Below are 27,983 nucleotides of genomic sequence, written 5' to 3'. Positions count from 1 at the left end.
TCTCAGCACAGAACTGAGTCCTTTTCCTGGTTCCCAGTGGCAGAGGCCACAGTCCGGGCAGCGGATGTTGAATAACACAGCAAGTGCATGGAGATTGAGCTGTGAGTTGAAGCTGGGTCTGTGTAACTGATTACACTACTTTTCTATCTGCTTGCTGCTGTTGATTATCTTATGCTTTATAATTAGAGAAATGCTTTGATTTAATTTGAGAAACTTCTTTGGACACTTGCATTGTCCTGCTTTTGCAGCATTTGTTTTTGTTGTTCAAGCTTGTGTTTATTTACCTACATTTGATCTATTAAGGTTTATTGTTAGGCATGTGGGTATTCATAAAAAATTAAACAATATTTGCTCTCTCACTTTAATCATTAGCATGTTAACCTGGGAAACACGAGTGTTTTTAAGATTTATTTATTTCTGCATACAAGAACTGGGGTGTAGGCCAGAGGTGCGGGGGTGAGAGGATTCACCAGAGTCAGAGTTGGGAGCAGATCAGACAGATGCACTGAAATACACTGCTGAGGGGAGCAGCAGGTGAGTCAGGAGAGGTCTGCTGCTCCATGTGGGTCAGCTCCCTGGCCAGGGATTTAACTTGTGCTGCAGTGACTGCGGATAGCTTCATAGATTGCATCTTAATCCCTTGTGCCACCAGGAAGGCCCAGAAACACGAGTTTTAAGAAAAGAAGCAACTATGCTAATCAAAATAAATCAGTAAAATTTATGTCACTTTAGGAAAAGAGCAAAGCTAACTGCACAATTGTCACACTCATGCTTGTTTTCCAAACATAAGAATTCCTGACATTTGGGGGCCTCTCTGATGGCACAAGGAGTTAAGTCTCAGCACTAGCAAGGTATGGCCACCGCATTGCGAGTTTGATCCCTGGCCAGGGAGTTGACCCACATATAACACAGCAAACCTCTCCTGCCTCACTTGGTGCTCCCCTCACCAGTATATTTCAGTAAATCTGCCTGTTCTGCTCCCCACTCTGTCTCTGGTGAATCCTCTCACCCCCACACTTCTGGCCTACACCCCAGTTCTTGAATGCATAAATAAATAAATCTAAAAAAAAAAAGAATTCCTGAAGGGGAATGAGAATCCTAGTAAATAGTGCAGTGCTCAGCTCTGATGCTTGGTTTGATATGTAAAAAATGATCAGTTAGCCTTAAAATTAATTATGAAATCTATAACGCAAATTTGAAATTTATAGAATTCGGTGCCCTTGCTAAAGAGAAGACATCGCTATATTATCTCAAAAACAGGGTTTTTTTTTTTTTTCCTTTAAGGTTTGGAACTCTACAGTTATCCCCTAGCTCTCCATTATCTTCTCCCCATTCCTACATTTCAGCAGTCCTCACTGAACTTAGTATCTCATCTCTTCTCTGTCACAAGCAAAATACCTACTTTGGATTTGAGTAGGGTCAATGCCAGTGCTCAGGTAAAGATTGCTTAGGAATTGGACAAACCAGCACAATCACAGTGACCGGGTCTTGAAAGAAGCTGGTGTGCAGTCCTGGTTTGAATCTAACACAATTACAGTAGCTGCAGCTATTACAAAAGGGACCAGTATTCACATATTGTGGGAGTAGGGGGCTGACTGAACTTGGCAGAGACCTTTGGGTTTCTACACACAATATCCCATCTTGTCAATGTTTAGATTCAAAAAATCAGTTTGTATATAGTTGACTGAGCTTTAGAATGCATTTTCCTCAAAAAAGTATTATAAATTGTAGTTAGGTTCCCAGAAAAACCAGTGATGCCTAACTGACAAACAGTACATGTGGTTCGTCATATTAGTGGTTGTTTATGGGAAAACAAATGCATTCATGCATTCTTTTATTTAATGAACAAGTTTGGAGTTCTTTCTGAGGTCAGAAGTACAAGGGAGAAAACTCTAGTAAGACAGTGTTTAGGCATCAGGCAGGGCTCATAGGGGACTTAGAAGGAGACATGAGTTGTCTGTATTTTTTAGGTCCGGTGATTCATTAAAAAAAAGTATGTGTGTATACACACACACACACACACACACACACACACTATATGTCTTATAGATGCTGTAATGAGTTGAGACTTGGGGAGTTATTGGGGTGGGGCCAATATATTTCTTGCGTGTATCTACATACGTGTGTGTGTGTATATACACATGCATTCTTTTATTTAATGAACAAGTTTGGAGTTCTTTCTGAGGTCAGAAGTACAAGGGAGAAAACTCTAGTAAGACAGTGTTTAGGCATCAGGCAGGGCTCATAGGGGACTTAGAAGGAGACATGAGTTGTCTGTATTTTTTAGGTCCGGTGATTCATTAAAAAAAAGTATGTGTGTATACACACACACACACACACACACACACACACTATATGTCTTATAGATGCTGTAATGAGTTGAGACTTGGGGAGTTATTGGGGTGGGGCCAATATATTTCTTGCGTGTATCTACATACGTGTGTGTGTGTATATACACAAGAAATATATTGGCCCCACCCCAATAACTCCCCAAGTCTCAACTCATTACAGCATCTATAAGACATTCCTGGTGTTGGGTCTCTCTGGGGAGCACTGGTTAAAGACAGCTCTATCAAGCTATCACCAGACACTGCAGCATGAGTTCGATTCCCCACCAGCCAGGGAGCAACCCACATGGCACAGCAGACCTCTCCTGTCTCGCCCCCTGCTACCCTCAGCAGTGTGTTTCAGTAGATCTGCCTGTTCTATTCCCCACTTTGCCTCTGGTGAATCCTCTCACCCCCACACCTCTGGCTTACACCCCAGTTCTTGTATGCATAAATAAAAAATACATTCCTAGTGTTACAGGTCCAGTGTTTACAGGTCCTAGGAGTTAAAACCTGATACTTTTGAGGATCAACCTTTAGCCCACATAGTCATGGACAAGTCCTAATTTCCATGTAATTGTAGACATCATCCAGGTCCACTTCCTGTCATGATAAAAGAAGGATCTCCATTCTCCATAAGGAGTCCTGCAGGTCCTCAGCCCACACCAGCAGGACCATATGTACATGACCATGTAAGTATAGGTTTTCTCTACCATGTTCTTCCCTTCCTGTTGAGTCCTCGCCACAGAATCAGTAGATCGATATTTCTATTATCAGTCTGTTCAAGGCACTCTAGACTTTCAAGGTAGTCTAAACTTCCCCCATATTATACACCTCAAAATTTTCTCAGCTTCTTCCCACTGCCATTCCAAAGTCACCACACATTTTAAATATTCCTTACAGCAATACCCCATTTCCAGGTACCAAAATTTGTGTTATTTTCCTTTTGCTGATTCAGCAAATTATCACACAGTGATTGGTAAAAACACCACCAAACTATCGTCTTACAGTCCTAGAGGTCAGAAGTTCACACATGAGGCTAAAATCAAGCATAAACGGGCCTTATTCCTTATGATTCTCTAGGGAGAATCCTGTCCTTGTTCCTCCCAGCTTCTAGAAGATGCCTGCTTTCTTGGGCTCCTGTACCCATCACTCTGACTTCTGCTTCTGTCATTATCTCTCCTTTTCTGGCGTGGACACTCCTGCTTCTTTCCCATAAGGATCCTTCAGCTTATACTGGGTTCTTCTGGATAGTTCAGATTAATTTCCCCTATCTCAAGAACCTTAGTTAAATCTGCAAAACTTTTGGGGATTTGGAGATTCTGACATGGACATCTTTGCAAAGTCATTTTTCTTCCCCCCTTCTACTGCACTGATTTGCTGTTTGCATTGTGAAAGAAGAAAGCTCAAATCTGGGCCTCCCTGGTGGTGCAGCGGTTGAGCGCTGGGTTGCGAAGCTGCCCGCAGCCTCTGCAGCGCTGGTTCAATCCCCAGCTGCTCCCCGGCCACCAGAGGAGGGTCCCACATGGCGCGCAGACCTCTCCTGCCGCCCGCTGCTCCCCTCACAGTGTACTTCGGTCCTTCTGCCTGCTTTGCTCCCCACTCTGGCTCTGGTGAATTCTCTCACCCTCCCACGCTTTTGACTGTACCCAGTGCTTGTATAAATAAATAAAAATAAATCTTAAAAATTAATTAATTAATTAATTAATTAATTTTAAAAAATAAAGCAGAATTTTCTTGGGAGTAAATTTTAAAAAATACACCAAAAAAAGAAAAAGAAAAAAAGAAAGCTCAAATCTGAAAAGACTTATGGTGTAGGAAACTACACCATTGGACCCACTCAGGCAATCTGGGATAATCTCCTCCCAAAACCTTCACTTAGTCCCATCTGACAAGTATTTTTGCCATGGTAGGTGATATATTCATAAGTAGAAAGGACTAGGACCTAAACATCTTTAGGAGATTATCATTTTGCCAACCATAGTCTGTGCTTGGAGACTAACCCTCTTGTCACGCCTAGCAATTAGTTTTTTCAGAAAATGAAGGTAACTGAGACTGTCTTTTTCAAACAGGAAGTACTGGACCAGAGAGGTTAGACACTATTGCAAAGTTTGTGTAGTGAGTTAATGGCAAAGCTACTCTAGAATTTGCTTTTGCCCTCTTAAAGTACTGCCCACTGTGAGCTGGCCCTGGTCAAACAGCAAGCTTTCTAATGAGTTTTGAATCCTAGGTCCTTGAGTGGGATGATACAAATCCCAGTTGCAGCAAGCATCTTAACTCCTCAAATGCCTTCCTCCTGACCTTAAAATTCAGATGTTGGTCAAATGTTACATTATGTGCTAATAATTTAGTGCCTGAATGTCTCAGCAGAATTTGTAAGAAAACAGAAATTGGACCTTTGGGAGAAGGTCTAGATTCTTGGCACTACCAGTAATTCAGTGAAGTTTTTCCATAGGTACTTTCCTTAGCCCTTTGGGCTTCATTTTACATATCTGAAAAGTGATGGCTCCAGTAGGTGACCTGGCTGCCTCCTTTGAGCTGTGAATGTCCACCATGCCACCGAGCGCTTTGATCTCAGTTCTGTGTGCAGGAGACTGGTGTACATCAAGCCACTCTACATATCAAGGGCCCCATAATTGAAGGCTGGCTTTTATCTAGAGCTATTTTTTGAGTATTATAAAAGCATAGGCCATTTTTGAAATGCTTAAAGAGATCAAAAAATTTAATTTTATTCTCTTACTGAGGCTGAAACATTTTGCTACTTGGGGATTTATCTGAATAATACATTCATACATTAAGGGAGAGACACTATCATAGATGAAGTACACTTTTCTGGGGTCTGGAATTTTAATTCTAAGGCACTCTTAAAATGGGGGACAATCCATGAGTCTTTAATTTGTCAGGATAGTAAGTATAAAATTGCTATCTTTTTGATGCTTTTACTATAATTGTTTTGCATTGAAAAAGACTTCTATTTAGATCTAGCTAAGCTCTACCCACCTGTCTCTACCATCTACTAACCCCCCCTTTTATTAATTTTATATCTCAGGTTGCTGACTTCAGATTATCATATAAAATAAGACTAAGAACAACTTACATTGTCTACATATATATGTGCATGCATATACATGTATACACATATTATACATGTATGCTTGCTAAAATTGAAAATTTCATCTGTCAAGAAATCATGTACAGATTTTAGTCATGGGGAGATTATCCCTACCTAATGAATTTCATATATCTAGAACAAAAATAAATGTTCATGTAAAAAATAATCTGGACTAAATGTACCAGGTGAAGTTATAAGGAAATTGTATTTATAATGTCTCTGTATTTACTGAGCTTCTTCAATGAATAGATGTAGCATATCATTATAAGTGTCCCGTTCCTGGATGAACATGAGATTTGGGGTGTTCTCAAGTAACAAAGCACTATAACATTACCTAAGTTTCAGGTGTGCATCATTATAAATCAGTGTCCATATAGACTACATTAAGTCACACTAGGCCCCTTTTGCCTGATTTACTTACCTCTCTACCCTGTCCCTTTGATTCTCATCCAACATTTAGGCAAGATCCAGACTTAAAAGAACAAGAAAGGGACAATAGTGCTTATATAATTACTTGCCTGAATAAAAATAGAATTACAGCATCCATTTAAAGGTGAATGGTTTGCATTTGCTTTCGCTCTCTGTGATTTCAGTTCAATTTTCAATAATAGAATAAAAGACTAAAAAAGCTGAAGATCAACTCATTAATGAAATTGAGGCCTACTACCTAATTAGTAAGGTCTGTAGAGAAATAAAAGCACAGTGTGGCAACTCTGGAAGTGCACCCTGTTCTTGCAGGCAGAGCTGTGGCCGCAGGAGCATATGATGGGACTTCTGCCGCTGGAGGGGCAGTGCAGACTGGGCTCAAATCATAGATGTGCGCTCTTGGGCTGATCCCTTCATGTAAACTGTATGGTGACAGTGAAGATCTCTTCACACTGTGATTAGGTGTGTTCATGCATGTAAAGCACCTAACAGAGCCTGGCACAGACAAGGCAGCTACCGTGAGCATCACCTCTGCAATCATCAGTGATGGCGGTATTGGGAAGCAGTGGCATTATTTGTAAGACCTGGCTTGGATGAAAAATAATAATTGGGTTATACGAGAAGATTGCTATGAACACAATTCCAGTTACTCTACAGTTTCATGACAGATGTCAGTCTAATACAAAATAATGGTAACCAGATTCTGGTCCAACTTTGAGCTGTGCATTTATTCCACATTTACATTTTTTGAGCTCATAAACTATTTTAGAAAATACATTTGCTGCCTTGTCATGAAAAGTTTTTTGGATTATTCTGGATACGGGATGGAAGACAAAAAATAAATACTTTGAAAGTCATCTGAAATCGCCTTGCAAGTATTAATATATGTATAGACACACACATCAAACCACAGAACTTCTGAGTAGATTTGATTTAAGTCGTATTTCTCACTGATACTAACCTTCAAAACGAAGCTATGTAATTTGGTGGGGACAAATTAGACATGGATTATAAATCAGTATCATAAAAGGTATTGATTAAAATAATGAGTTCAGACTCAGCATCCTGAAACATAGTGGTTGCTCAATAAATAAGGTTAGTGAGTCATTTAAAGGTCTTCATCTCTTATTTTTCAGCTTGACTATCTCTGCCGAATGCCCAATGCAACTTGAGGACTTCCCGATGGATGCCCATGCTTGCCCTCTGAAATTTGGCAGCTGTAAGTTTTTTTCACAAGTAAGAACCATGGATATACTTTTGGGCTAATTTCTGTATTCATTCAGAAAAATTAGGTTCTGTCTAGGAATGAGCACAATATGGTCTCAGTCATCTTGAAACTAGTGCACAGTGGGCACACCTACCTCTGTCTTCACAGACTGTCTCTGAGAGAACGTGAGTGGAGACACTTACCATCTAGAGTATGTTCCTGGATAAGTGCTTCCCCCAGACCATCGCCTGGCAATTGTTTCTTGTTTCTAATTCCCAGGTTACAAGTCACCACCTCCAGGATCCAAGTTCATGTTACCCATCCAGTAACATTTTTATTGTAGGCATTGCTATGTTGACTCACTTATTCTAGAATATTCCATAAGAGTAACTGTATTGTCTGTCATGTTCACAGTCAGTGCTCACCCAGTATACCCAGTGTATAAGGAAATATATGTTGCTTGAATGAATAAAGTGTTGGTGTACATTAGGAGCACACTACTCAGATTCTAGTAGAAAATCGAGGATTCCAGCCTCTTCAGAGAGAGGGTGATGAGACTGGCCCCAAAGGAACACCAGCTCTGTCACTCCCACTTTAGTGATATTGGGAAGCAGAGGTTAGAACCATCAGCTGCTTCATTCTTTTTTCTGGCTCTCCATGTGCTAAGTTTACAGTTCTGAAAGTAGAAGCATGCTTTCTTTGAGCCTAACCAACAGACTACTTGGGTGTGAATCCTGGCTACCCTGTGCTTCGACTAAGTAACTGCGGGCAAGTCATCAGCCTCTCTAAACATTTTTCCTCATTGGTAAAACGGTTGTGATTTTTTTTTTTCTTTCATAGATTATGTCTCTGGTGTTATAGCTTAAAAGCATAACCAAACCTGAGGTCATCTAGATTTTTCCTTTGTTGTCTTCTGTGGGTTTTGGTGTTCTGCATTTTACATTTAGGCGTCTGATTCATTAAGACCTAACTTTTGTGAAGGATATAAGGTCTATATCTAGAGTCCCCTTTGTTGTTGTTGTCATTGCATATTTTCCATCTGTTCCAGCATCTTGTTGAAAAGACAATCTTTCACTTCATCATTTTGCCTTTGCTCCATTGTCAAAGATCAGTTGACTCTATTTGTGAGGGTTGCTGTGAGGCTCCCTTTACTGTTCATAGATCTGTTTGTTTATTGTTTTTGCCAATCCCATACTCTCTTGAGTGCTGTAGCATTATAGAAAGACTTGAAATGTTTTCTCTGACATTGTTCTTAGCCTTCAACATTTTACTGGATATTCTGGCTCTTTTGCCTGCCCTTGTAAAATTGATCATTCGATTGTTAATATCCACAAGATAACTGTGGAATTTTGATTGGAACTGCATTAGAACTATAGATCAATTTAGGAAGAACTAGCACTTGAAAACGTTGAGTCTCCTTGTTCATGAACAAGGAATAACTCACATTTATTTAATTGAATTGCTTATCTCTCCCCATCAGTACCTCTCACTCTTGCATATTGTAGGTATGACTATTAACATTGTGGGGGGGGACTGTTTCCTCCTGATTTATTTTTCTTTTTTAGAATTATTTCAGCATGTCTAGTTTATTTGCTTTCCAGATAAGTTTACAAATAATCACTTACATATCTACTACTATGAAAAATATAAATAGAAATGTTTTCATAGGAAGTAAAACTTATGTAAAACTTTGAAAATCATCTTACATCTTTATAATGATGAAATTTCCAATCCATAAAGACAATGTCTCCCCATTTAGATATTTGATTTTGATTATCAGCATTTCATAGTGCTTCTTATAGAATACCTGTGCATATTTTGTTTGATTTATACCCAAGAATTTGTTTTCCTTTTTGTCTTTTTTTTAAAGATTTATTTTTTTTTATTTTTTTAAATAAATTTTATTTTTATATTCCCCATACAATCGCAACCCCCTTATTTTGACCCCAATCCCTCCCCTCCCCACCCCCCACTCCCCATAGAGTATCTCTGGTTCATAGTTTTTTGTTGATTTTGATTTTCACTTTGTTATAGTTATTCATTTTCTTGGTCCCTTATTTAAGTTTTTTAGATTCCTGCTATGAGTGAGACCATCTGGTATTTTTCTTTTTATTTCTGGCTTATTTCGCTGAGCATGATCCCTTCCAGCTCCATCCATGTTGCTGCAAATTGCATGTGTTTATCTTTTTTGAATGCTGAGTAATATTCCATGGTGTATATGTCAAAAAATGGGCAGAAGAGCTAAAAAGAAACTTCTCTGAAGAGGAAATGCAAATGGCCAACAGGCGTATGAAAAAATGTTCAACATCACTTGTAATCAGGGAAATGCAAATCAAAACTACCATGAGATACCATCTTACACCAGTGAGAATGGCACATATTAAAAAAACTAGCAACAACAAATGTTGGCGAGGATGTGGAGAAAAAGGAATTCTCCTGCACTGTTGGTGGGAATGCAAACTGGTCCAACCCCTATGGAGAGCTGTGTGGAGATTTCTGGACCTACTAAACATAGAGCTTCCACTCCTAGGTATTTACCCAAAGGACACAGAAACATCAATTCTAAAGAGCACCTGCACCCCTATGTTTATAGCAGCACTGTTTACAATAGCTAAGCTTTGGAAACAACCCAAATGCCCAAAAATAAATGACTGGATCAAGAAGATGTGGTACATAAAGATTTATTTATTTATTTATTTATTTATTTATACAAGCACTGGGTACAGTCAGAGGTGTGGGAGGGTGAGAGAATTCACCAGAGCCAGAGCGATGAGTAGAACAGGCAGAGTGACGAAGTACACTGCTAAGGGGAGCAGTGGGCGGCAGGAGAGGTCTGTGCGCCATGTGGGACCTTTGCCTGGCGGCCGGGTATCAAATTGGCGCTGCAGAGGCTGCGGGCAGCTTCGCAACCCAGTGCTCAACAGCTGTGCCACCAGGGAGGCCCTTGTTTTCCTTTTGTACTCTTTATATCAGATGATTTCTATTGCTCTGTCTTCAAGTTCACTGACTCTTTCATCATGTCCAATCTGCTGTTAAATCCATACAGTGAACTTTGTGTTTACTATGTGTTGGTTCTAGATTTTGTATTGCTTTATTTGAATAATTTTAATGTCTCTGGTAAGATTTGCTCATTATTTCATTGCCACAATTTTTTCTTTCATGTTTCCTTTACATTTTTTCTTAATGCCTTTATACATAACTATAATATCTACTTTAATATCCTTACATACTTAATCCAGCATCTGAATCCTCTTTGAGCCATTCCATATTGATCACATTTTCTCTTTGAATATGGATCATTTCCTTTTTTTTTTTTTTTACATTTAATAATTTTAAAGTGTTTCCTGGACATTTCAGTTTCATATTACAGTGACTCCAGCTTTTGTTAAATTTCAAGTGTTAGCATTTCTTTCTTAGCCAGTCAATTTGATTGAGTTCAGACTCGAGATGGACACAAGCTGACATGTCAGTTCTTTATCTTTAGTTGGCTGATAGGATTATCCAGGATTGAGTTAGATATCTGGGAGAGCTATCACATCACATGTGGGCTTCTTTCTCTGCGACTCTCCTTTCTATGATTTTACGCCTTACTTTCTAGCAAGCTGATCTGATAACTCCGCATGCTTTCTTCCAGTTCTTCAAGCCAGCAAGACTGAGCTACTTTGTCTGAGCGCCGGTCACTTCACCATTCTGACTCAAGAGCTTTAAATCGAAAAACCATTCCCTTCTCCCAAGTGCCAAATCCCCCACTACCCTCCCTTCTTGTACTTGTTCTGTTCATTCTCCAGTGCCTCCTGGAGTTATTTTTTTATGACCTCTAGAACTAATAGTTGTTACCTAATAGTAGCCACTCTGTCATTATCAGAAGTGGGACCCCTTTTGACTCCAAGGTCTTCTTTTTATTTTGATTCTTTCATTCCAAAGGGATTAATGGAATTGGGAATGATAAAGATGTGTGATAAGCCAAAATTTAGGTGAAAATAATTCATTTTTTTAAAACTATGATCTTAAAACACCACAGAGAGATAAAATACACATGTATTGGGGAAGCAATATAATGGAAGGGAGTCTTACCAGGATTTGTAACTTGCTGCCATGGATTGACTGTCCATGTCAGTACTTGGGCCAAAACCTTCAAATGTTCCCCAGAGATCTGATTTGGGAGTCACTGATTCATATGTCTGAAGGGATTTGAATTGCTCATATCCACCAAGAGGAAAATTAGCCAAAAGTATGCCACTCTTTGTATATGACTACTATGTTCTTGATTTGAGCAAAAACGAAACAGCACAAGTCAAAGATTGTTGTTTTTTTGGGGGGGTTTGTTTTGTTTTTTCCTAGTGAACTTTATTCATGATAATTTTATTTTATTTTATATATCATTTTTCATTTTTGTACAATGTATGCATTTTCATCTTGGTTATAGTCCCCATAAAATTCCTACCACTCTTGTTTTGATCCTACTTCTTTCCCTCTTATAGTATGTCTCTGGTTTATAGTTGCCTGTTGATTTTGACTTTTATTTTATTATTAGCTTTTTTTTTCCTGATCCCTTATTTGGGTCTCCTACATTCCTGCTTTTTTTTTTTTTTATCATTTGTTAAACAAGTTCAAGTCAATGTGATATTCAGATTTAATGACAGTGATGTGTAAAGCAGGCAGCACAAAAAAACAATTTTTGGTAAAGGAATAACTAAAGGAATAACTGTGACTTTCTAATACTTCTTTACTAAATTATCTCATAGTCAACAACCAACCAATTACAGTTGAATCATTTATCACATTTCAAGCTAATCCCTTCACCTTTACATTCAACTAAACAAAATAAAATCAATTAGTGCACGTATACATATATTTTTAACTCAATAGGGAACCCAAAATCAATATACATATTTCTTGAACTTGGTAGAGATTTTAAACTCTGGTGCCAAATTTCTTTTTATCTGCTTGAAACTTAGAAGATTGACTTAATCTAGCTGTTGATTGTATCATTTTATTTGCTGTCAATGTCATTGCTATATATGGAAAGCAATTAGAAGGATTTTATTTACATATTCTGTTTGTATACAATTGACCAAGAGCTAAAAACACTCACAAACTTCACAAACTTTCTCAACTCAGATGGTTTCAATGCATGACACAATAATTTTAAGAAATGTTATTTAATTAATTGCTTTTTTCTTATCTTTCATCTTTTACTAAAAATAGCTGCTTGCCCAACTAATTCACTTATACCATTGGCATCTGAGCATGCAGAGGCTAAATGTGATAGTATAATGAGTTTCAAATTACCCAATCCAACAGTTCTCTGCTATTAGGAGACAAAGGAATGCAAATAGGTATCATTATTCTAATGAGCCACATGCTCTGGCTTCTCTAATGCAGAGCTGAATTAACAGACATTTCTGTTATTGCTATCTGTACTCTCAAGAATTCAAACAAATGTTGAAATTAGCCCTAACTTACAGAGGAATGTTTCACAGTCTGCAGGGAAATTCTCTTAAAATAATGTCATGGCTTACATATGGAAGCAAGTTAAAGAAATCAAGGCAAATAAGAGGAAAATAACTCAATATTTTTGTTCATTTTATTTGTTGACTCATGGATTCAATATTAGATTAAGTGATGAGACATTCTTTGGATTCATGAAAACATATACAAAATAGACAGGGACACCACTTGAGTGTCAGGAAATTGATAGAAAATCACATTGTAGTGAGCAGTTAGTGTATTCAGTCATTGGGATTATGACTATGGTTTCATCAGTGACTTAGCTTGAATGTAGATGAATGTGGGTGATCTAGAACTCAGGTTTTGGGGTTACAGAGTGCCCCAGTGTGCATATCTTAGTTGTGCTTATGTTGCAGGCTGTGAGGTTTTGGGAATGGTGAAGTTGTGTCTGTGTTGTGTCTGAGTTTAGACACATTAGTTAACCTTGATTACTATGCAGCAGATACTTTGCATGTGTTTGACTCTGCTAAGTGCAGGGAGCAACACTGAAACATGAATATACTCTGCTTCCAAGTTGCCGATGATAGAAACCTTAAGTAATAGGTTAACTACCTTTGCACAGCTGAAAGTCATTTGGAATTCACAATTGGGAAACCTTATCATGGAGATCATATTTTGAACAGAGCTTGGATGGATTTAAATAAAAGAAGGCAGAGTGGGAGTAAGGGTGCAGCATATCCTTCAGGGGAGCAGTGGAGGAGCTGAACACTTCTAAGTGACAGGATGAGGGCCTCCCTGATGGCACAAAGGGTTAAGCGTCAGCACTATGAAGCTATTGGCAGCCACTGCAGCATGAGATTGATCCCTGGTCATGGAGGTGACCCACATGGCGCAGCAGACCTGTCCTGTCTGGCTCGGCTCGCTGCTCCCCTCAGCAGTGTTTTTCAGTAGATCCGCCTGTTCTGCTCCCCACTCTGTCTCTGGTGAACCATCTTACCTCCTGCACCTCTGGCCTTGGGCTCTTATATGCATAAATAAATAAATCTTAAAAAAAAAAAAAAGAGATACAGGGTGACATGACAACCCAAATAGGAAGGGCTTTAAAGTATATTTAAAAGTAGTAGGCCCATGAGAGGTGTTCATCACCTCTTATTATTAGAGAACCACAAATCAAAACAGCAGCGAGAGACACCACACACCTGTAGGAACGGTTACTCTTCAAAAGACAAGAAACATCAAGTACTGGAAAGGATCTGGTGAGAAGGGAATCTTTATACACTGTTAGTGGGAATGCAAATTGGTGCAGCCATTATGGAAAAGAGTGTAACGACTCCTCAAAAAATTAAAAACAAACATTCTATATGATTCAGTTATCCTACTTTCTTACTGTTTACCCCCAAAATACAAAAACATTAATTCGATGGGATTTATGCCTCTTTGTGTTTATTACAGTACTGCTTACAGTAGCCAAGAAGTAGAAACAACCTAGGTGCCCACCTGTTTAAAAACGAATAAAGAAGATGTGGTATATGTGCACAATGAAATACAGTTCAGCTATTAAAAATAAAAAAATGAAATCCTGCCATTTGAAAACAGCATGGATGGACCTGGAAGGAATTATGCATAGTGAAATAAGACAGATAGCAAATGACAGGCGCCATATCATTTCACTCCTATGTGGTATATAGAGAAAATGAATAAACAGATAAACTAATAAACTAAATGAAACAAAAATAAACTTTTGGACTATAAAACAAATTACTGGTTACCAGAAGGGAAGGGGGGAGAGAAGTGGGTAAACCTGGAAACAGGGTAACGGTATGGGGAAGGAGAGATTTGGACTCTTAGCAGTTACCTCACATAGTGTATATACATGTTGATTCTCAATGTAAGCACCCGAAGCTAATATAATGTTATAATGTAATATTACTTCAGTCAAAATATTCATAGTTTTTTACACAGTACTAGGCAGAGCAGATGATGGTTGTGGGGCAATTGTTGGATGGGTCCTCACTCACTGGCTTTGCTTTTTCTTTTTTAAGATTTATTTATTTATGCATACAAGAATTGGGGTACAGGCAAGAAGTGTGGGATGTGAGAGGATTCACCAGAGACAGAGTGGGGAGCAGAACAGGTGGATCTACTGAAATATACTGCTGAGGGGAGAAGCGAGCAAGATAGGAGAGGTCCACTGCACCATGTGGGTAGCTCACTGGCCAGCCGGGAATCGAACTCATGCTACAGAGGCTGCAGACAGCTTCACACTGCTGTGCTTAACCCCTCTTGCCACCAGGGAGGCCCTGACTTTGTTTTTGACCCATGATTAGAAGGTGAATTCAAATAGGAAAATCTTTTCCTAAGACTGACTTTGACATCAAGCACAAATCCTTCTCAACATAGGACTATTATAGCTACTATTATTTAAGCACCCACTGTATATCAGATATATGTGAAACGATGAATTGATGAAATTGATGAGCACACTCTGCTCTATAGTTCCCCTGGGAGATGGGTGTTCCTTCCTCCATTTAAAGTTGGGGAAATGGAGACTTAGAGTATAAAGAAGTTACTGAAATTCTTTCCAGCATTGCATGTTAAAGTCACACTGCCGTATTTCTCTTATAGCTACTGTTAAAATTCCTGTTGCTTTTGAGAAGCCTTGTAAATAGGGGTGAGAATGCCATCACCTCCTCCTGTTCCAGACCTGCAGTGCTAGGAGAGGACGGAAAGAAAGGGTCAGCCTAGGGAAAGGAGTGGTGCAGACAGTGGTGATGAATTCCCAAGTCTATGATGAGTCAAGATGGTTCAGGCCTTCTCGCCTGACTCTGCTGATGTATGGGAGAACAACAGACATTTTCTGGAGCTCTAAATCATGACAGATGATGGCATGGCAAAATAGATGGCCTCCTTTACTGCCATCCCCAGCCGAGGAGGGATCGAATGTCACTAAGAGCCTGTGCTGAAACTGACATGAGGGGTCATTTATTCCCATCCTTAATCTGATGAGGAAGGAGGAACTCAGGATATTGAACTGATACACCACATTCCACACTACCTCTTGATGTTGTTGCTAAGGTTACCAGTCTTCATAGGGCAGTATAAAAAACAAGATCACATGAATTATTACGCATTGTAAGTAGACATTTATGCATCACATTGTGGTTCCAAGTAACTTTTATCTTGTTGAGATTATTATATTGGTCCTTAAAGCAAGGCAAGATCATTATCTGCCCCTCCCCACCCTCGTAATGGAGAAGGAGGCTTAGAAGACTCATCTCGAGCAGGTGTAGCGACAGAACCAGCCTCCTCCTCAACAGCAGTGAGCCTTGGCCAATGTGCCTCTCAAACTCAGAGCCCAGGGATCACAACCTGAAACTGTGACACCCCCATACCCTCCGTGGAAAGTGGCCCCGAGGCCAGGAGGCAGACAGGCTGGAAGTCAGTGCCTCCGGGCTTTGTCCCAGCCCCAGTCCCTGCCCCTGTGCTTCCATCACTCCCATCTGCATCCTCATAGGCTCACACTGCAGGAGACCTGTGCACCTCGACCTCTGTCACTCTCCAGAAGGCCTCCGTGGCTGCTGTCCACCATCATCTGCGTCTCACCTGCTCATTGCCCCTTTCCCTTCTTACTTGAGCAGGTGCGGCGACAAGCAGACAGCTCCAGGAGCGACAGTCTCCTGGGCTCTACGCTCTCCTTAGACACATGTCTGTGTGCCTGAGCCTTCCTAACTCCAGAACTGGCCATGGTCACTGCACCCCCAGCTTTGAGCACCTGTTTTAGATTCAGGGTTCACGTTTCTAAAACCTACTCACACATCTCAAGGGCCCAGGGGCCTTGCCTACCTATCAGTATCACAGCTCCCTGTGGACGGGAAAAGGAGTGGGGAGTGTTTGGGGATGTCCTCAGCTCTCCTATAGGGGAGACATCCCAGCACAGCAGCTCTCCCCAGCACCAGGCAGGTAAGCTGGGAAAGATGCAGGACAGGTGTGCAGAGAGCAGGGACAGAAGCCCCACAGCTATCTGGGGACAGCAGGAAGCCAGAGTCCCTGTCTCACACTATCCAGGGTCTGCCCCCACTCTGGCCCTGGCAGAATCCAGAAGGGCTGGTCTGCTCAAGAGCTGCAATAGTCAGGGTCCTCTAGTATTTACATATTAGGAAAAAGATAGATGTCTCCCTGTCACCTGTGTGAACTCCGAGGACTTGAGAGTGACCACACGCCTAGAAAGCAGCTGGCCAGGTGGAGGGTACTGCCAGCCCCACACCTTCACACCCTGAGCCGCACATACCACCTCACCCCGGTGGAGAAGAGACATCCCTGCTGATGGCTCTTTTGTGTCAAGATGCAAACCATACTTCTATGTTACTTAAACCTTGAACATGGAAGGTCATGTTAATTTTTTAAAAATCTGATGAGAATACCACCTAGTGTCTACCTGCACTATCAGTTAAACGTGATGTCCTTGTAGCTCCTATTTACTGTCATGGGGCCCGCTTACCGGTATTTTGCATCATGCAGATAGGGGCTAGAACTGTGTTTCTAATTATCTTGGGTCTGACCCACCCTTGCCAAGCAGCCTTCCAATAAGGTGACACTCACATGGCCTTGCTGGCCCCAGGCACGCTATGACCAGCTGGAGTAGCTCAGGCCTGCAGGGAGCACCTGGTAAAAGATGCTGAGAATCCTGTAGGAAGTGACCCAGCTGCATGGAAAGATTCCACGGCATAGGAGCTCGCTGAGGCCAGGCCTCAGCCTGCGGGGAATGGTGGCAGCGGCGAGGAACATGTGAGCTAGTAGTGCTGGCTCCAGTCCCATACACGGCTCTGAACCTCCACTGTAGCCCCACGGGCCCGGTGGTTCTTACTGCGACTGTAAGACACGCCTCGGCCACAACCACCAGAGGGGTGGTGGCGTGTCTGCAGTTCCATGGTTCACTCTTTATTGGTACATTTAAAACATAAGAGCAGGAATTAGGGCTCAGGAAGGAAAAGCAGGGTCACTCAAGCCCTCAGTTATCTGGGTCACTGAGGGCTTTCTAAAGAGGAACTTATTCTTACCTAGTTGCGTAGAAATATTAAAATAGCTTGTTGTCAGGCACTTACACTACGGCAGCCTAAACCCACAGGGAGACACAGCATGTCCATAATTAAAAAGATTCAGTATCATAAGATGAATGTCTCCCCAACCTGTACTCTATAGGCCCAATTCAGTTCCAATATAAATCCATCAGAGCGCTTTTAATGAGGCTCGATGAGCTGATTCTAACATGTAATTGGATAAGCAGAGAACCAAGAACCACAAGGGCCTCCTGAAGAAAAAAAAAGGGGGGCCCTATCCCCTCCAGCTCCCAGTGTCTTCTAAAGTGGCTGCAGTTACGATGGGGGAGTTTGAAACGGGGACAGAAATGGGAAGTAGAACTGAGAACTTGGCAAAGTGGAGGTGTGTGTGAGAGGGAAGCACCAGGCAAAGGCGGCCCTGCGTGTGTGAGGGGAAGGGGCTTAACCCTGGCAACCACATGGAAAAGCTGCTCTTGGCTACTTAAGTGCAAAAATATAAGCAGAAGACAACTCTGGGAGATTAAGGCTCTAATGTGGAAGTTCCAACTTATACAATGCACATGTAATATGTCAGGAACTGGGAGCAGGAAGGGCCTTTGCAAGAAGATACAAAAAGATTAAAAAAAAACATTAAAATTAATGTTTGTTAACACAAATCCCATCATTGTTTCACCTAATTCCTGCTCTGATGTTTTAATGTACCATTTCACCATTGCAAAGTGAAATTGGCACAAATTTGAAGGTATCAGCAAAACATGTAACAAAAAGTGTGTGTATCAGAATACATAACAAAATAGGAATCCAGTGGGTTTTAAAAAATGTCCAGATCTCATAAACAATACATAGACAAAGCCAAAAAACGCACTTTGTTTATGACTCCTGTCCAGAAGGTAAGACTACAAAGCACTAACTCTTACCATAAAATTCAAAATATCCCCTTATGGAGAAGGAAGGTGACCCTTTGGTGAATCACACATGAAGCACCTTAATGCTTCTGGCATTTTTCTCTGTTAAGTTCGTGTTTTCTATACAAATGCTAGTTTTATTATTATTATTTTTTAGCTGTTAGGAATATTCCTTTGTACAAAAAGTACAAATAAGGGTAGAAATGTGGCATTTGCATGCTTAATCACGGCAGTCAATTATTGGAGACACTGTTCTTGTGGAGACCCCGATCCTCGTTTGGCTTGTGACACCAGACAGAACGGCAGCTCCACAGCCTCCCTGGCAGTGCAGCGGGCCAGCCCTGCCTGATGGAGGGTCCCAGAGCCCCCCAGTATGCTCAGGGATACCGTCTCCCAACTTCAGCAGCTCATTTCTGGGGCTCAGTCCCATCTCCTGAGACATCTGCAGTTTTCCCACTGTGGGGCACTCTGTTCCATCTGAAATGGGAGCCGTGCTCTGCTTAAGCAGCTAGGAGCAAAGAGCCCACTAAATGCCCTGGCCGCTCCTCCTAAGTAGCAGATATCTCCAAAGGTTTATGTATATGTGTGTTCAGGGGTACATTTGTGGGGTATAATTATGGCTGGGGTACAGGCCAGAGGTGCAGGGGGTGAGAGGATTCACCAGAGACAGAGTGTGGAGCAGAAAAGGCAGATCTACTGAAATACACTGCTGAGGGGAGCAGCGGGCGAGTCAGGAGAGGTTTTCTGTGCTGTGTGGGTAGCTCCCTGGCTGGGGATCTAAGTCGTGCTGCAGTGGCTAAGGATACTTCATAGTGCAGCAACTTAACCCCTTGCGCCCCCAGGGGGGCCCAGCAGATCTGTCTAGATGCCTAGGCCACTCTTCCCCAGGTGCAGGTCCTGCTGCACCCTGGCCATCCCTGTTAGCATCTGCAGCCCAGGACCCAGGACAGCACATTCCCATGTCCTTCTGTTGCAGTGGTCATGGCTCTGGTGCCCCCCCCCTCCCCATTCCTTCTTCAATTTCCCAAATTCTAGACTCTGCCCACCCTAGGAAATTGAGTGTGACGCCGATGCCATCAGGCTGCTTCGGGTGCTCCGGGGCAGTATGTTGTGGCAGTGGGCACATCATGGTAAAGGCGGCCGTAAGAAGTAGGTGCTGTCTCTACCCTGTTCTGTAGGTGGGAGAACTGAGGCATGGAGCTTAAGTGGGATATCAGACCCTCAGAGCTTGGGGAACCCAGGCAATGTGGTCTCAGCCCCTGTGGCAGTGCACACCAGGAAGCCTGACTGGTTCCTCAGCACTCACCCCTTCGGGAAAGAGTAAGACCGCAGTGATTCTGCCCTAGTCAGACCCCCGGCCTAACTTTGACTTTCCAAACTTTCCAGTCATCTCTATTCTTTTATAATAACCTGCAAATAGTTGTGTTTATCTCACTTTCTGCACCCCTCCAATCCAGATGCATACCCTAATTCCGAAGTCGTCTATGTCTGGACCAATGGCACCACCAAGTCGGTGGTGGTGGCAGAAGATGGGTCCAGGCTGAACCAGTACCACCTGATGGGGCAGACAGTGGGCACCGAGAACATCAGCACCAGCACAGGTGAGTCCCCCACATAGTGTGCCCAAGCACACCCCCTCTGGCCAACTCACCTAGGCATTGCAGGGCCTGGCTGTGGAGCTGTGCAGGCCGCTCGCTAGGCAATTTTCACATCAGGGCCCCCCCCCCACTCCTGCAGCTGCACAGGGAGGCACCAGCGGTGGTGGCCTTTAATGCCAGGCATTAATTTACGCACATTTGCCCCGTGAGAGCAGGGCGCTGCTTACATCACACATCCCTGCCCCAGTGCTGAGACACACAGGGAGCATCTCCACAGAAAAGGTACACAGCATTCTGCAAATACCTCATTTACCTTCTCCCTGTCCTTTTGCTTTGAAGATTTCAGAGATTTCTCCACGGCTTGGCACAGCCAAGCAGCCTAGGATGCTGAGGCCTTCCAGGAGGGAAGCAGGTGCTCACCCCCAGGCTTAGCTGGTCTGGCCTGAGCTCCAGGGTCCCCTGACACAAATGCACAGAGTGTCCAGAGGATCAGAATATGCTCCTGAGCCACAAGATGTGTCCCCCAGCGCCTCCTGGCCACAGAGGCCCACCCTGATGGTCATGCTCATTAGTCATGGCTGGGAGAGGGAAGGGACTTCCAGGGATTTCGTGGCAGAGGAGAAAAGTACATGAAGGTAGAGCAAGCCTGAAGGCTGGGGTAGGTGTCCACAGCAGCCTGGTCAGCACTGCTGTCAGCAAGTCCGCCCCTCAAAGCAGGCAGCACACGGGCCTTCAACGCATTTCCCCTGAGCGAAGTGTCCTGTCCTGCCCTCGGACCCCACTGACCATCTTGGGAGACAGGGGGCCTAGGAGGACCCTGCTCGCCATGGGAAGGAAGAGGAAGCCGGCCAGATGTGATGGAAACAAGTGAAAACGACTGGCCTGGCTGTTGCCGGGATGCTAATGGAGGCTGCTGAGGGTACAAGCTGCCTCACATAGTTCTTAAAAGACTCTTAGTGGGGTTTCTACCCCTATTTGCACTCTAAAAAGAATGGTCTTTCTTGCATTAAGATGAACTGATACTGACACCCACAAGTCAAAAATAAAACAGGTTGAAAAGGACAGAAAGAGAAGGAAAAGTAGAGTCATTTCAGTCTCCACAGCACAGACATAGGACGCTGGGTCGCCTCCTTTCGGGAGCTGAGAAGAGGCAACACTGGGACGTTATAAAGACCAGTCCATGTCACTGCCTCCTTTTCTTTGTGCCAGTCTAGTCTCTTTCTCCTGTGATGGAGTCAGCTGCTCTCACCTGCTCTCACCTGCTCTCACCTGCCTGGGAGCCACGTGGAGGTGTGGCCCACCACCGCCTGAGTGTCTCCAGGCGTGGCGGATATTTGGGGGCTTCTTTTTCTGTGAAAGGACAGATTTCACCACCTGTTCTTGATGGTTCCTTCTCTCTGGAATGTATGGTGTTGAGGGAGGTCACCTCGGGACACATCCTCAGCCGGCCTTGCTAAGCTCTGGCTTTGGTTCCAACAGCTAGCGTCAAAGCTGTGTGATCAGCCTCAAAAGTCCCCACACTGTCCAGGCAACTGGCATCACAGCCCTGAATAGATGACTCCACCTGGGTTCGTGGGGGCCCAAAGCAGCGCCCCGCATTTGCAGGTTAGCCTGACTCCCTGGCCACACCGTCACAGTTCAACCAAAAAACTGTCATCTTCAGATTAGCTGGATTCTCCCTCTGCTTCTCAGAGCATCTTCCCCATCTCCCCAGGGAGATACAAATTCAAGTACAAAGGAGACTCCCCTCCATTAGCTGTCTCCCCACCCCATCGCAGCCGCCAGCGCACCCCCTTACCAGTTCACCATCAGGACAGCATCATTCTCAGCGATGAGCGAAAGGTCCCCACAGACTTCCCACACAGCCAAGCAGACCCACAGAAGGCGCTGGGCATTGCTGAGGGAATGTTCAGGATTTCAGAGTGAGGACTACAGCTTTCTACCTGGTAGCCAGTGGAAGGAAGGAGCTGCTGGGGCGCTGACCTCCAACTGGAGGCCGCTGCTCCTCACTCTCCACTGGCCAGGGGATCAAGCACGGGCCTGCCCAGGGTGGCGGCCCAGTTCCTTCCAGCGTCCTCCATGGCCAGAAACAGGGAAAAAAACTCTCCCCCCACAACTGGGCTCTGTGATGTGCCAAGTTACATCTGGGGAGGCTTAATCCTGAAATCCTAATGGCTGTAGCAGCAGGGGGTGGGTGGAGAGTGGCACTGATTGTGTCCAGGGATTAGGGAAAAACACAAATCTGATTTTCCTTAGAAAAAACATCTGCCAGAAAAGACTCATCAGAGGCTGGGGTCAGCAGACTTCCTTACATAAACTGACAATTCAGAAATCCCTGCATCCACCTCTCCCCACTCCTTCACCAGAAGGATACCCATAAATGTCCTTGTCCAGCCAGAAGGTGTGGTGAAGCCAGGCTCCTGGGACGGCTCTCATCTGGGGTCAGGACCCAGGGGAGGTAGGACTGTGTGAGCTGACGGCATGAATGTGCTTATCCGCAGGTGAATATACAATCATGACAGCCCATTTCCACCTGAAGAGGAAGATCGGGTACTTCGTCATCCAGACCTACCTTCCCTGCATCATGACAGTGATCTTGTCACAGGTGTCCTTTTGGCTGAACCGAGAATCCGTCCCAGCCAGAACCGTGTTTGGTGAGTGTCCCCAAGCTGGGTCTGGACACTGGTGCCTGGGGCTGCTTCTGACCTCAGCCAACCAACAACAGCCTCTGCTCTCCTCTACCTGTCGATCCTGGAAAACAAAGGTGCCAACTAATCAGGAATTCAGTGGTAGGGATTAGGGTTTAGGATGTGCTCTGAAGGAGGGCTTAGGGATATGTGTTCTTTTTGATCATTAGTTCCCTTTTGAAGCTGGTAGCCTTGTTTATTTTATTTATTTATTTATGTATTTACTTATTTATAGATTTGAAATTGCCAGCAATCTGTCTTCTGTGGGATTTTACTGTAGTATTTTTGCAGATCTCATAAAGAACTGTTTGACATGTTATCAAGCAGTTTTCTTTGAATTTTTCTTTGAAAATTCGCTCCCAAGTGGCAATCGTAGTATTTCATATGTGGTACAGCAGTCATGAATTCTGTGTGTAATATCACATATGGCAGACATGGGGAAATACTCCCTACCCCTCTGGGTTCTACTGAGGCTGAATGAAACAAATAAATTGACATCAGACAGATTAGTAGGACAAAAAGACCAAATTTAATAATATACGTAGGGAGAGTTTACATGGTTATAAATTATAAAGTAATTGGGGCAAACTGGGAGTTTATATCCTATGCTAAGGGATCTGGGGCATCAAAGAGCGGAGGGTGACTTGATGTGACAAAACCTTCTCTCTAAATGCTTGCCTTGCCTTGAGGTAGGCCTCTCTGATTAGGTTGTCTGAGTATAGCCCTAAATTTAGCTGATCTGCATTCTTTACATAATGGTAACAGTTTCTCCTGAGACTCACAGAGCCTCAGCTGACGTGTGTGTGTGTGTGTGTGTGTGTGTGTGTGTGTGTGACATCTTCTTTATCCCATCATTGGTCAGTAGGCATTTAGGTAAACAGTAGAAATGGATTGAGACTGCAGGTCCAAAATCAAGGTGTTAGCAGAATTGGTTCCTTCGGAGGCTGTTAGGGAAGGCTCTGTCTGTTCCAGGCCTGTCACTTCCTAGCTTCCGGTAGTTCTTGGCTCATGGCAGCATGATTCCAATAGTGACATGGCATTTCCCTGTGTACACATCTGTGACACCCACCACATTGTATTTGATCTGCCTATAGGCCTTTTTCCGGCTTGATTACTTTTGTAGAGGCCCTAATTAAAGTAAGATCACATTCTGAGGTGCTGGAGGTTAAGACTTTGACATGGAAATTGGGGGAGAGGACAATATAAACAGGTGTATCACACCCACACCCCATGTACACAGACACACATTAGTGCAGACAAGACTGCAATGAGGAGGAAGGCATGGTTAACAGTGGAAGCCATTCAGGTTTGTAAGGGCCTGGCAGACCTGGGTATGATTATGGGTTCTCAGTTGCCAGCTGTCAAATTTGAGGCTATTGTTAAATATTTTTAAGTCTTTAAGCTCTTGACCTACAAAGTGGGGATCATAACACACATTGAGGATGTGGCTTAGATTGGAGTCTAGCAGTTGGTAGATGTTTCCTAATCTGCCAGTCCTAGAAGGATGACCCCCTCCAAGGGACTAGCCTCACTATATGGTCACTACAGAGCTTCCCCAGAAACTGCAACAGCAGCCACAGCATCTGGCACAGCAGTCTAGAGATCACACTAATCACTCTCTGAGGGGGTGAGGGGCCACATGGTGTCAGACATGAAGCTGGAATTGCATCCTGGCTCCTGCAAGTCTGCAGCTGGTTAATCCAGTTGAAATCCAGTCTGTCTCATCAGTTGTCTCCAGCCCACTACTCGTAAGGTACATAGTTTATCTTTGCGAAATACTTCAGTCCACACTCTGTGAACTCCACTGCCCTTTCTCTGTGGGGTATTGTCAGGTGCCACCAAGAAATACCCCTCATTTGACACATCTTTGCTGAGATTGCTTACAAGCAACAGGAACATGGCTAGGGTAAGTGCATAAATCAAACCCACTGTCCTCCTTGGTGACTATCATAGTCTATAGCAAAAATAGCATATTCTACAAGAATACCATATTGACAAGAAAAATCAAATAAAAATGTCAATGCTACAAATATAGCAAAGGTTATGAAAACCATTGACAGGGAAGTCCAGCCTGGGAGTGAAAGCGATCAGTTCCCATCCTGTCTTTGTCACGTTCAGAGATGTTATCCTGGGACCCATTGCCAGTACTGATCCCTCTTTCCATTCTCCACCCCCCATCCTTGACACCCACAGGGGTGACCACTGTGCTGACCATGACGACTCTCAGCATCAGTGCCCGGAACTCTCTCCCCAAAGTGGCCTATGCCACTGCCATGGACTGGTTCATCGCCGTGTGCTACGCTTTTGTCTTCTCCGCCCTCATCGAGTTTGCCACAGTCAACTACTTCACAAAACGAGGCTGGGCCTGGGATGGCAAGAAAGCCCTGGAAGCTGCCAAGATCAAGGTACTGACTTAATTTTCCTCTTTGCTCCAGAGAAAACCTGGATTCTGATTCTGCGTTGAACTATGAGGTGTGTCTCTCGCCCTTTCTCCCTCCCCACAGTGACCCCTTTCCTTTCTTACAAGGTTCTCAAAAAGACTTCCTTCCTGTTAACAGGTTTCAACTCTATTTTGAATCACCAGCTTCCTTCAAGAGAAAGGTCCGATGTTAGGTTAAAGGCTCAGGTTTACGTGTACTCACGTCCATTAACTTTACAAAGTCCTCCTGCCTGCTTGTGGACAAAGGCTTGCTTGTCCAGTTTTGAATTGCACAGCCTATCCTTCTGCTCGCTCTATTGCCACTTTATCAAGCAGTGTGTCTTCTGCAAGGTGGCTTTAAGGTCGTGAGGGGACGTGCCATTTATTGGAAGCAGCCCATCAGCAAAACTTACCCACTTCCTCTGACAAGACGATTTGGCTCGCCTGAGCGATCCACATGACTGATTGTGGAAAGCATGACTGTTCAAAGCAATTAATCGCTGGGGTATTTAGAGGACTGTTTGAAGAAAAAAGGTTGCACAAGATTCCAAGCTGAACCATGTCCTTGGGGAGTTGAAAATTAAAAAAAAAAAAAAACATGGAATAGAAAATAAAACAGCTCATGATAAACTGCTAATTATACCAGGCTTTAGACAAACAAACAATCCTTTGTTCTGAGAGCAAGCTAAAGCTTCAGGGTAGATATAGAAATAAAACTTAATTTGCCCTTTGAAAAAGCAGCTTAAAGAATGTTCTAGAAGACTAGAATTATATATATGTCCTGGCCTTCTAACCAGAGTCACAAACCAATAGTGGCTGGCACAGGACATTCCCCTTCCGCTGAGGACACTCAGCTCTCTCAGTGCAGACCCATGCTTGCCTTTTGCCTTTAACACTGCTGTTTCTTTTCCCGTGAAAAGTCAGAGGCTCTGATGTGACCTGGCCCATCTCACTTTTCCTACCTCCCAGTGCCTCAGATCCCCACCATGTCCATGTTTCAGTCATGGAAGACCCACCTGGAGTCCAGCTGAAGGGAGGAGAGAAAGACCCATTCTGGGCTCTGTCAGGGAAGAGGGAAGGGAGACAAGGGTTTGGCCAGCACAGACTCAAGTGAGGGTTTGTGTTGGGGGCGGGGGTGCAAGAGCGAGCTCACCTCAGTGGACAGTTGGTGGGGAGCTGGGAAAATGTTTATGGTGGCAGGGCATCCTCAGACACAGGATTTTTTTTTTTAAGATTTATTTATTTATTTATACAAGCAGTGGGTACAGTCAGAAGCGCAGGGGGGTGAGAGAATTCACCAGAGCCAGAGTGGGGAGCAGAACAGGCAGACTATGAAATACACTGAATACACTGCTGAGGGGAGCAGCAAGCGTGGCAGGTGAGGTCTGCGTGCCATTTGGGACCTTCGCCAGTGGCCGGGGATCGAACGGGTGCTGCAGAGGCTGCGGGCAGCTTCGCAGCCCAGCGCTCAACTGCTGCGCCACCTGGGAAGCCCCTTACACAGGATTCTTAGCCAAAGCTCCTGGACTTGGTCATGCCAACAGAGGAAGCCATGGCAAATGTTTATGGGGGAGGAGCAGGAATGGAGTCAGGGGAGAGGGGCTTCTAATACCTAGTAATGTTTTGTGGGAAGGTAAATGTTTGCTATGCAGGTGGGTCTTGAATGTCCATGCATGGTGGGCTGGAGACAGCAGGTAGGAGTCTGTTGCATAAATTGAGGCAGTCAGGCTCCTGTTTGTGAGTCTAGAAGGAAAGTGAACCCAGGGTTACAAAGAGAACCTTAATGTTGTTGGGTGGATTCACTATTATCATCAGCCACCATGTTCACACTCAGTCCCACTGTTGTTGCAACTTGCCGTAAGTCTGGATAGAAACCTAGAGCTGAAAGCAACATCACTGTACAACCCCAGACTAGCACTGATATTTCAGAACAAAAATGTTCCTCAAGAAGGCTTAGGGAACCAAGTGTGGTTCCCCAGAAGGTTGTGGTCTGTTAAGCCCCAAATGCTCTGTGCAACAGAAACATCTAGGCGGCTGCAGGCACTCGGGCATACGTTAGACTCTGGTGTTGAGCACAGGTAGGTCAACAGAGTGTGAGCAGGTGAACATAACCCAACTTTTACTTAGAAGCAGAGAGTATGTGAAAAACAGGCTGTGTTCACTACCATTACTTGCTGTGCTGTCCAGAAGCAAATGCTGGGCCAGAGTTGGGATTCAAGGTAACTTCCAGGCATGAGTACCTGTGCATGGGTGGAGGAGGAAGCAAGATTCATTGGAGGAAGAAGTTGAAGTTGACCCTGAAGGAGCCAGAACTAGAGGCTGACTGCCTGTCACCCTGCCCATGGCAGATCGATCCACCTCATTGACTTTGATGCATTTCAAAGTAAATATCACAGGAAAATAGGTTTCCACTAAATAGTTCTACACACATATCATGGACTAGAGTTCAGAACTTCTTTACACTTTGACTCTTTTTTTAAAAAAAGATTTATTTATTTGTGCATACAAGAACTGGGGTACAGGCCAGAGATGGGGGGTGAGAGGATTCACTAGAGACAGAGTGGGGAACAGAACAGGCAGACTGACTGAAATACACTGCTGAGGGGAGCAGCAGGCGAGTCAGGAGAGGTCTTCTGCGCCATGTGGGTAGCTCCCTGACCAGGGATCTAACTTGTGCTGCAGTGGCTGCGAATAGCTTCATAGGTTGCTGTTTAACCCCTTGCACCACCAGGGAGGCTCTAGACTTTGATTCTTTTGAAGCAAAATGCATATACCATCAAAAGCACACATGTTA

General features: G+C 43.6%; 1 protein-coding gene across 1 annotated transcript in view; it reads left to right on the top strand.

Annotated features, from left to right (window-relative positions):
* The window catches only part of GABRA5 (gamma-aminobutyric acid type A receptor subunit alpha5), a gene marked incomplete at its 3' end in the record, with an annotated part of 60,004 nt that overhangs the window by 31,341 nt on the left and 680 nt on the right, over positions 1 to 27,983 (top strand). Inside the window, exons 6-9 of the mRNA XM_084254303.1 lie at positions 7,002 to 7,084; positions 19,943 to 20,086; positions 22,585 to 22,737; positions 24,964 to 25,175. Coding sequence (XP_084110429.1) covers positions 7,002 to 7,084; positions 19,943 to 20,086; positions 22,585 to 22,737; positions 24,964 to 25,175 — 592 coding nt within the window. The remainder of the gene's footprint in view (positions 1 to 7,001; positions 7,085 to 19,942; positions 20,087 to 22,584; positions 22,738 to 24,963; positions 25,176 to 27,983) is intronic.

Source organism: Talpa europaea (genome assembly GCF_964194135.1).
Source record: "Talpa europaea genome assembly, chromosome: 14".
Classification (NCBI taxonomy): domain Eukaryota; kingdom Metazoa; phylum Chordata; class Mammalia; order Eulipotyphla; family Talpidae; genus Talpa; species Talpa europaea.
Note: the sequence above shows the minus strand (reverse complement) of the source record. Positions and strands in the feature narration are given on the sequence as shown.